Genomic DNA, 10374 nt, shown 5'->3' on the forward strand with positions numbered 1-10374 from the left:
TGGGCATCGCACTGGCTGTGCCTCTCCAGCAGGTCTTCGAATTCCTGGGCCGTCTCCCATTCTGGTGGCCTGATGGAGAAAGGAAGGTTGGCGAGTCCTAGGTGCCCTAGGGTGAGGCAGATGCAGACTGTCCCTGCCTTCCCCCCTGCCCTCTTTCCCCCTCCCCTGGGTAGCTGAAGTCCAGCTCATGGGACAGTGGAGGGCCAGGACTGCAGGGACAGCCCCTGGCCTGGCACAGCATTTGCACCTTCCTGTCTTGTGTGTTGGGAAGAAAAGAAACCAACCTCCTGGAGATGCAGCTCCCCTCTCACAAGAACTCCTCCCAAGATGACAGGAGAGGCAGAGGGTTAACAGTTCCAATGCCTCTGCCATGGGCAGGGACACCTCACACTACATCAGGCTGCCCAGAGCTGTATCTGGTCAGCCCCTTGATAAAACCTCCAGGGATGGGGACAGAGCCTGGCTGTCTGGGACCCTGCTGGTGCCAGGCCTGAAGGGAAGGAGGATCAGGCTGAAAAACACAGGAAGCACCTGTTCTCCTCACCTTGCCTTTGGTGAAAGGAGCCAAGGCAGAGCCACACTGTCTGCTAGGAAGTGGCCAGGCAGTCCCTGGACCGAGCCCCCAGCCATCCCACCAGGGAGCCCAGCTGCTGGACGAGGACCTCCTCTCTGCGGGGAAGAGCAGCAAGAAAAGGTGGCAGGCAGCCCCAGCACCCACTGGCCTCTGCCCCCCATCCTGCTCTCTGAGCAGTGACCGTTCAGAGGGGGCAGGAGAGGGCTGCTCCATCATCTCAGAAGCCCCAGAACGCAGTACCCAGCTGGGCAGGGCTCCTTCTGCTCCATGATGGCTGCATCAGGGTGTGCAAGGGCTCCCTACTCACCATGAGCTCTCACCGCTCCTTGCAAGTGCCCAGCACACGGACGCAAAGCCGCAGGGCTCTCTCCCGCTCCCAGGACTTGGCTGAGGTGAGGCAGCCCTTCAGCACCTGGGGCAGGGGCATCTCTCTCACTACTGGCATCTTTCTCTCCCCGACATCCCTCTGCCTCCTCCTCCAGAGCCAGCGCGCTGCAGCCCCTAGCCCCACCCAGCACTGGCACTGCAAGCCTCCCCCTCCTCCCCCTCTCACCTGCCCCTGAGCTGGAGTGGGGGCAGCTTCCCCACCCTGACCTTCCCCAGGCTGCTCTCACCCAGCTCAGGCCTGGCTCTGTGCTTTCCCTCAGGCAGGACCCGCTGCTCTCTGCCTGTGCTGAGGCTGCCGTGGCCGGGTGCTGCCGAGGCACAGCTCAGCCCCTGGCCCCGGCCCACTGCACAGTCTGAGAGCCAGGAGCCCAAGCCCCACTGTGCCTTGTCCCTACCTCCTGTCACCGCTGAGGCCATGACTCTCTGCCCCCAGCGCAGTCGCCCTCTTGCCCTGTGGCTGACCACGGTGTCCGCGCCGGCAGGACTGGCCTCTGCCTCCAGCAGGCTTTCAGGGAGATGGCCCTGATCCTCCACAACCTCCCATGCAGGAGCTAAAAGCAGGGAAGGAGAGCGGAGGGTCTGCATGCTGGGGGCTGCCAGGACAGCCTCAGCTGGCACCCTGAGCCAGGGCTGGGCAGGCACTGGCCGCTGCCTACCTGCACCTTCTTGGCTGCCGTGGCTCTCTTCCTGCCCCTTGTCACCTGCTCCATGGAAGGAGAGGGCGACAGGTTCCGGCAGCACCCTGCCAGCAGCCTGTGCTCTTCCTGCCCAGAGGTGGCCTCCCCTGGCTGCAGAGAGTGAAAAGGAAAGGAGAAAGGGGATTTAGCAGCCCTCTGCAGAGTGCCAGCTCAAGATGAACACCCAGTGCCACGGGGCCTTGCTTCGGGGGCTCTGCCATGCAGCGAGCTGCCCAGGATGGCCCTCGGGAAGTCTGCAGCCTGTGCTGGAGGGACGCACTTGCAAGCGGAGCGAAGAGAGGGCAGGGCCAGGGGAGTGTCACAGCTCTGTGCAGCAGTTGGGTGAGGAGAGGAAGTGCTCCGGGAGTGGGAGCTGGGCAGCCGTGGGGGGCACTCACTCTGGCGGGGAGCAGGGGGATATGCAGGGGCCACTTACCTGTGCTCTGGTGCCACAGGTCTCCAGCACTCTGCTGGCGATGTCACCTCCTCCTGCGGCGGTGGCTGGGCCGCCTGTAAGGTGCTTGTGCCCCGCGGCGCGGGCAGGACCTTTCCCGCAGCCGCTGGGGCCCAGGGCGGCTTTGGCGGCTGCTGCTCTCCAGGCTTGGGGCGGGGGAGGAAGGCTCCGAGGGCAGCTCGCTGGCTGTGCTGGGAGCAGCGAGCTCCGAGCTGGCAGCGGAGGCTGTCGGGGGAAGCAGGAAGGGGAAGGCAGCAGTGAGCTGTGGGCCATGCCCAGCGCTGCCTGTCTGGAGGTGCTGCTCCCAGCGCTGGGCGCTGGCACACTTGGTGCTACTCACAGCGTCTGCCTGGGCGGCTGTAGGGATTCTGGGCACGGCGCTGCAAGCGGCTGCGATCCCGCAGCCGCATGGGCCCAGAAGGGCTGGAGCAGCCCTCAGCAGCCTCAGAGGCACGGGAGGATGCCTGAGTGGGCTGCCTGGGGGTGCTGGGACCAGCCTCCTGCAAGGTGGCACTGGAGGCTGCAAGGGCAAGCAGGAAGGTCAAGGGCACAAGCTCAGTGCCTGCAGCCCCAAAGTCCAGAGCAGGGCCCCAGCCCTCCTGAGCAGGGGGCCTTTCAGGAGCCCAGCCTGGGCACTCACTGCCAGGCCTTGCCTGGCACCTGGGGCACCCTTTGCCTCTTACCGTTGCTGGGGCCAGCACATCCATGGCACTCCCACAGGGCCGTGCTGTCCTCCAGCTGGGAGCAGCACCGGTGGGTGCCCTCAGCAGCACAGGAGCTGCACAGCAGCAGCTGCCAGGGCCTGGGGAAGCAAAGGGGTTCATGGCTGTGAGGACAGAGTGAGGGCAGCAGGCGACTGTCCAGCAGAGCTCTCCTTCTCACTCCTTGCTCTTCAAGCCCTGGGCCAGATAGGGCTCCCCTCAAGCACTCCAGGGCACAGCCTTGGGAACTCACCCCTCTTCCTCTGCCTGCCCCCTGCCCCCTGGGCACAGGCAGTGCTGGGCATCGCACTGGCTGTGCCTCTCCAGCAGGGCTGCACATTCCTGGGCCATCTCCCATTCTGGTGGCCTGATGGAGAAAGGAAGGTTGGCGAGTCCTAGGTGCCCTAGGGTGAGGCAGATGCAGACTGTCCCTGCCTTCCCCCCTGCCCTCTTTCCCCCTCCCCTGGGTAGCTGAAGTCCAGCTCATGGGACAGTGGAGGGCCAGGACTGCAGGGACAGCCCCTGGCCTGGCACAGCATTTGCACCTTCCTGTCTTGTGTGTTGGGAAGAAAAGAAACCAACCTCCTGGAGATGCAGCTCCCCTCTCACAAGAACTCCTCCCAAGATGACAGGAGAGGCAGAGGGTTAACAGTTCCAATGCCTCTGCCATGGGCAGGGACACCTCACACTACATCAGGCTGCCCAGAGCTGTATCTGGTCAGCCCCTTGATAAAACCTCCAGGGATGGGGACAGAGCCTGGCTGTCTGGGACCCTGCTGGTGCCAGGCCTGAAGGGAAGGAGGATCAGGCTGAAAAACACAGGAAGCACCTGTTCTCCTCACCTTGCCTTTGGTGAAAGGAGCCAAGGCAGAGCCACACTGTCTGCTAGGAAGTGGCCAGGCAGTCCCTGGACCGAGCCCCCAGCCATCCCACCAGGGAGCCCAGCTGCTGGACGAGGACCTCCTCTCTGCGGGGAAGAGCAGCAAGAAAAGGTGGCAGGCAGCCCCAGCACCCACTGGCCTCTGCCCCCCATCCTGCTCTCTGAGCAGTGACCGTTCAGAGGGGGCAGGAGAGGGCTGCTCCATCATCTCAGAAGCCCCAGAACGCAGTACCCAGCTGGGCAGGGCTCCTTCTGCTCCATGATGGCTGCATCAGGGTGTGCAAGGGCTCCCTACTCACCATGAGCTCTCACCGCTCCTTGCAAGTGCCCAGCACACGGACGCAAAGCCGCAGGGCTCTCTCCCGCTCCCAGGACTTGGCTGAGGTGAGGCAGCCCTTCAGCACCTGGGGCAGGGGCATCTCTCTCACTACTGGCATCTTTCTCTCCCCGACATCCCTCTGCCTCCTCCTCCAGAGCCAGCGCGCTGCAGCCCCTAGCCCCACCCAGCACTGGCACTGCAAGCCTCCCCCTCCTCCCCCTCTCACCTGCCCCTGAGCTGGAGTGGGGGCAGCTTCCCCACCCTGACCTTCCCCAGGCTGCTCTCACCCAGCTCAGGCCTGGCTCTGTGCTTTCCCTCAGGCAGGACCCGCTGCTCTCTGCCTGTGCTGAGGCTGCCGTGGCCGGGTGCTGCCGAGGCACAGCTCAGCCCCTGGCCCCGGCCCACTGCACAGTCTGAGAGCCAGGAGCCCAAGCCCCACTGTGCCTTGTCCCTACCTCCTGTCACCGCTGAGGCCATGACTCTCTGCCCCCAGCGCAGTCGCCCTCTTGCCCTGTGGCTGACCACGGTGTCCGCGCCGGCAGGACTGGCCTCTGCCTCCAGCAGGCTTTCAGGGAGATGGCCCTGATCCTCCACAACCTCCCATGCAGGAGCTAAAAGCAGGGAAGGAGAGCGGAGGGTCTGCATGCTGGGGGCTGCCAGGACAGCCTCAGCTGGCACCCTGAGCCAGGGCTGGGCAGGCACTGGCCGCTGCCTACCTGCACGTTCTTGGCTGCCGTGGCTCTCTTCCTGCCCCTTGTCACCTGCTCCATGGAAGGAGAGGACGACAGGTTCCGGCAGCACCCTGCCAGCAGCCTGTGCTCTTCCTGCCCAGAGGTGGCCTCCCCTGGCTGCAGAGAGTGAAAAGGAAAGGAGAAAGGGGATTTAGCAGCCCTCTGCAGAGTGCCAGCTCAAGATGAACACCCAGTGCCACGGGGCCTTGCTTCGGGGGCTCTGCCATGCAGCGAGCTGCCCAGGAAGGCCCTCGGGAAGTCTGCAGCCTGTGCTGGAGGGACGCACTTGCAAGCGGAGCGAAGAGAGGGCAGGGCCAGGAGAGTGTCACAGCTCTGTGCAGCAGTTGGGTGAGGAGAGGAAGTGCTCCGCGAGTGGGAGCTGGGCAGCCGTGGGGGGCACTCACTCTGGCGGGGAGCAGGGGGATATGCAGGGGCCACTTACCTGTGCTCTGGTGCCACAGGTCTCCAGCACTCTGCTGGCGATGTCACCTCCTCCTGCGGCGGTGGCTGGGCCGCCTGTAAGGTGCTTGTGCCCCGCGGCGCGGGCAGGACCTTTCCCGCAGCCGCTGGGGCCCAGGGCGGCTTTGGCGGCTGCTGCTCTCCAGGCTTGGGGCGGGGGAGGAAGGCTCCGAGGGCAGCTCGCTGGCTGTGCTGGGAGCAGCGAGCTCCGAGCTGGCAGCGGAGGCTGTCGGGGGAAGCAGGAAGGGGAAGGCAGCAGTGAGCTGTGGGCCATGCCCAGCGCTGCCTGTCTGGAGGTGCTGCTCCCAGCGCTGGGCGCTGGCACACTTGGTGCTACTCACAGCGTCTGCCTGGGCGGCTGTAGGGATTCTGGGCACGGCGCTGCAAGCGGCTGCGATCCCGCAGCCGCATGGGCCCAGAAGGGCTGGAGCAGCCCTCAGCAGCCTCAGAGGCACGGGAGGATGCCTGAGTGGGCTGCCTGGGGGTGCTGGGACCAGCCTCCTGCAAGGTGGCACTGGAGGCTGCAAGGGCAAGCAGGAAGGTCAAGGGCACAAGCTCAGTGCCTGCAGCCCCAAAGTCCAGAGCAGGGCCCCAGCCCTCCTGAGCAGGGGGCCTTTCAGGAGCCCAGCCTGGGCACTCACTGCCAGGCCTTGCCTGGCACCTGGGGCACCCTTTGCCTCTTACTGTTGCTGGGGCCAGCACATCCATGGCACTCCCACTGGGCCGTGCTGTCCTCCAGCTGGGAGCAGCACCGGTGGGTGCCCTCAGCAGCACAGGAGCTGCACAGCAGCAGCTGCCAGGGCCTGGGGAAGCAAAGGGGTTCATGGCTGTGAGGACAGAGTGAGGGCAGCAGGCGACTGTCCAGCAGAGCTCTCCTTCTCACTCCTTGCTCTTCAAGCCCTGGGCCAGACAGGGCTCCCCTCAAGTGCCCCAGGGGACAGCTTTGGGAACTCACCCCTCTTCCTCTGCCTGCCCCCTGCCCCCTGGGCACAGGCAGTGCTGGGCATCACACTGGCTGTGCCTCTCCAGCAGGTCTTCGAATTGCTGGGCAGTCTCCCATTCTGGTGGCCTGATGGAGAAAGGAAGGTTGGTGAGTCCTAGGTGCCCTTGGGACAGAGGAGGGCCAGGACTGCAGGGACAGCCCCTGGCCTGGCACAGCATTTGCACCTTCCTGTCTTGTGTGTTGGGAACTAAAGAAACCAACCTCCTGGGGATTCGGATCCCCATCCTCAGCATTTCCTGCTGGAACTGGTCTTTGTCCCTGCAGAGCACGCACCGAAATGCGGAGATGCCAGCCTGGAGAGCATGGCCCTGCAGGAGAAACAGGAGTATGAGTGAGGCCCTAGTGCTGCTGAGCACCTGCCGTGCCCCTGGGCTGAGGGAACAGCTGCTACCTGGATGCAGTCCCTGTGGAACCAGGCATGCTGGCAGACGGGGCACACCATGGTTCTGAAGGACTGTCTGTCCCCCACATCCTCCAGGCAGAGCAGGCAGTCGGTGTCAGGCTCCGGGTCCCTCAGCACTGCCTGCTGTGGGCGGTGCCTGGAGCAGAAGGCCCTGTGCGAGGAGGACAGAGATGGGCACGGTGGGAAGGGTCGGGTCCGTCACTGGTGCTCAGGAGGATGGGAGAGGAGGCATGAAGGAGCCCTTGGGCTCGCTCAGCTCTGGGAAGGGTCCCTGCGGCTTCGTTTCTCGCGTGCGTGGGGCTGGCAGGAAGGGGACTGAAGGAGAGGAGCCTCCCCCCATGAGGATCGCCAGCCCTTACCTGTGCTGATCGAAGTACTGCGTGACACATCTGCCCCTGGTGGCACAGGGCAGATGGAAGCTGCGTTCACAGCCCGACTCCTGGCAGGTGATGGAGGCCCCGCTCCCGCCACAGACAAAGCAGAGCTGGAAAGAGCACAGCAGCCTCCATCAGCAGCAGCTTCAGCACCTCTACAGCTAGCCCCACGGCCCCGGGCAGGGTGCAGGATGTGCCCAGTGCTGGCTGACACCCCACAGATCAGCCTGGCAGAGGAGACTCCTGTGTGGGAGCCTATGTGGAGCCACTGGGATCAAGACCTTTCTCCCAGAGCTGGTTGGAAGGGCTGGGATTTCTTTGTGAAGGTGTCAGCCATGGTCCTGGAAACCTCTCCTGCCGCAAGTTTCTCTGCTCTTGTCAGGAACTCACCTTCTCTGCTGACCGCCAGGTGGCACGTCTGATGGCAGAGAGGCGGAAGACTGGGAGGTCTCCAATGAATGCCACTGGAGTCACACCCTTGGCAAAGCGCTGCAGGGCAGGCAGAGAAAGAACTGATAAGGAGAATGTGGCAGAGACAGCTTGAGGGAGAGCAGGAGGGAGCCCCTGAGGAACTCACCACGCAGTAAACATGGAAGCAGACATCTTGGTGCTGCTTCCAAATCCCACAGATGTTCTCATCCGCAATTTCCAGGCGGCACAGCCAGCATGCTGGAGGGAAGAGGGCAAATGGCAGTGGGAATGAGCACCTCTGTGGGGCTGGGGGAAGGCTGCCTGAGGGGTTGCCCCCAGAGGGCTTGCTGGGTCCTTTCCTGGCTGGGTGGTGGGCAGGGCTGGGGGCCTGGGAGGGGAAGGGGGCATGCAGGCACGAGTGCCCCAGCAGGTACCCACTGTGCCACCTGGGCCCCAATTGCTGAGGAAATGAAGGGTCCTGCCTGGTGTGACTGGGGAGATGCTACCTGCCCCTACCACCACTCTCAGCCCCAATCTTACCACCCCAACAACCCCTCTGCCAGGCCTCAGGAGGGAGGCTTTGCTCTCACCGTGCTCCATGGCTTCAGGACCACTCATCTCTCCCACACTGCACACCACCAATGGGTGCTGCAGGTTTTGCCAGGTGTTCTCTCTCACAAAGTTCTCTACTGACTCTGAGGGAGAAGCAGAACACAGGTGGCCTGCAGCGGATGCCCTCTGCCCCAAGCTGTGGTGCCCACTCATCCCTGACAACCCCATGCCAGCCCTGTCCCCCTGCCCTTTCCCTCCTCACCTCACCACGTCCCACTGACCAACGGTCTGAGCCCAGTGTTGTGCTCAGCCCCACTGGTCACTACGAGCACCATGGCAACAGCATCTATGACCTGCACTTTGCCTGGATACAGGCAGGGGCAGTGGGCACAGCCTTTTCCCATGGCAATCAACTGCCTCTGAGTGTCTGTCAGCCTTCCATGGGGGATAAGATACCTGCAAGGGTCTGTGGGACAGCTTTGGAGGCCATGGGCTGGGCTGTGCATCTGTTTGAGGGCAGGAAGCTAGTGACGTGCAAGGCTCTGGCACAGTAGGACGGATGCCTATCCTTCCTCAATTCTGGTCTCAGCAGGGTGGAGTAGAGTGGCAGAATCACCTCTCTCAACCTGCTGGCCACACTTCTTATGATGCAGCCCAGGATGCCACTGGCTTTCTGGGCTGCAAGTGTGCATTGTTGGCTCCTGGCCAGCTTCTGCTCCACCAGTACCCTCAAGTCCTCATCTGCAGGGCTGCTCTCAGTCTCATCATTCCCCAGCCTGTGTTGATATGGAGGGTTGCCCCGACCTAGGTTCAGGACCTTGCCCTTTTTCCTTATGGAAGCTCACAGGATTCTCCTCAGCTCACCTCTGCAGCCTGTCCAGGTCCCTCTGAATGGCACCTGTGCCATCCTCCAGTCTTAGCAAGCACATCACTCAGCTTGGTATCGCCTGCAAACTTGCTGAGGGTGTCTCAGTCTAGCTGTCTGTGTCACTGATGAAGATCTTGAACCGCACTGGTGCCAGTACAGACCCTTGAGGGACACCACTCCCCAGCCATCGCCATCTGGACATGGAGCTGTTGGCTGCTCCTCTTTGTATGCGATCACACAGCCAATTCCTTGCTCGCTGGACAGGGCACTCATCAAACCCATCTCTCTGCAGCTTAGAGAGAAGGATGGTGTGGGGGTCTGTTGGCTATACAGCAGTCCAGGCAGATGACATCTGTTGGCCTTCCCTTGTCCACTGGGACACCCGTCTTGTCCCCTGCTCCCCACAGCTGCGGCCTATTACTTTCGGGTTGCCAAGGTGGTGCAGAAGATGAAGCAGTGCCCTTGTTCTGCCCCCCAGCCCCTGGTACTTACTCTCCCCAGGAACACTCTCCCTGCTAGAAGCAGCCACTGTCTGGGAAAAAATGCCTTGAGCTGCAGAAATTGCAGCCCTGAGCAGATACTCAGCCGAGAAGTCACAGCACTGGCCAGACTCAGTTCTGGTCGGACTCACAGCAGGACATTGCCCAAGCTGTGTTCCTAGGGTAAAGTAAACTTGCTGCTTATTGAGACCTGAATGTTTCAGCACAGCAGCACCACAGCAGCTCAGACTGTGGCTGCAGCTGTGTCAGTGTAAGGAATGACAGAAGCAGGAGACAATGGGAATGCAAAAGCTTCTGTTTAGCCATGAGGAGGCAAAAGCAAGGGGGAAGGACAACCTCCTCTTGCTGATAAGGAATTCAGCAGCATTGGCTGAATCTCTGCGCTTCCCAGTGCACGTGCAAGAAGGGGGTGATCTCCAGCCTGGAGCAGACTTGCTGTGCATTACACTGCCTGAGACTACTCAGCTTAGCTCACTCCAAGCCTTAGTGTGTCATCTGAGTCTTTATTAGCTGAATGGCTGCAAGAGCTCCTAAGTCTTATGACTGTCTCTAGCATACAAAAAGGCCTCTTGTGAGAGTTCTGTGATATTGCAGGCTGAAACAGGACTTGTTGGGAGACTATCCTTTTGCCTTCTGCAGAATAAAGTGGGTTTAGCTGATCATTTCCTTGCTGTTGTCAACCTAATTAAGTAACCATTGCCCAAACCACAGTCAAATGTCAAAGGGAACTTTCATGACGCCACAAGCCCGTGACAGAGCTCCCTCTGTGCAGAAGGGCCTTGGAGTGCTGGTGGAGGCAGCAACACACCCTTGTGGCCATGAAATTCAATGGTATTATGGGGTGCATTAAGAAGAGGTTGACCAGCAGATGGAGGGAGTCTGTTCTTCCTCTCTACTCTGCCCTGCTTGGGCCACACCTGGAGTATTGTGTGCAGTTTAACAGTCTCCTCAGTTCAGGAGAGATGGGGAAGCACTGGAGAGAGAACACGAGGATGCTGAGGGGACTGGAGCATCTCTCTTAAGAGGAAAGGCTGAGAGACCTGGGCCTGATTAGCCTGCAGAAAAGCAGACTGAGAGGAGA

At 61.8% G+C, this 10374-nt stretch overlaps 1 protein-coding gene across 1 annotated transcript; it reads right to left on the minus strand.

The window, feature by feature from the left end:
• Window positions 1–3053: 3053 nt before the first annotated feature.
• On the minus strand, window positions 3054–9075 carry LOC137440545 (histone-lysine N-methyltransferase 2D-like). The gene is given in 17 exon segments (XM_068136761.1): window positions 3054–3160; window positions 3636–3760; window positions 3973–4077; window positions 4448–4603; window positions 4709–4840; window positions 5166–5408; window positions 5524–5703; window positions 5844–5985; window positions 6138–6251; window positions 6387–6527; window positions 6529–6567; window positions 6569–6739; window positions 6948–7072; window positions 7353–7451; window positions 7540–7631; window positions 7964–8068; window positions 8955–9075. Coding segments are annotated over 14 exon segments (1854 nt in total). The 3' UTR covers window positions 3054–3160; window positions 3636–3760; window positions 3973–4077; window positions 4448–4453.
• Window positions 9076–10374: the final 1299 nt, after the last annotated feature.

This window comes from Melanerpes formicivorus, unplaced genomic scaffold, assembly GCF_026170545.1.
Source record: "Melanerpes formicivorus ecotype bairdi unplaced genomic scaffold, bMelFor1.0.p_v2 SCAF_4, whole genome shotgun sequence".
NCBI classification, from domain to species: Eukaryota; Metazoa; Chordata; class Aves; order Piciformes; family Picidae; genus Melanerpes; species Melanerpes formicivorus.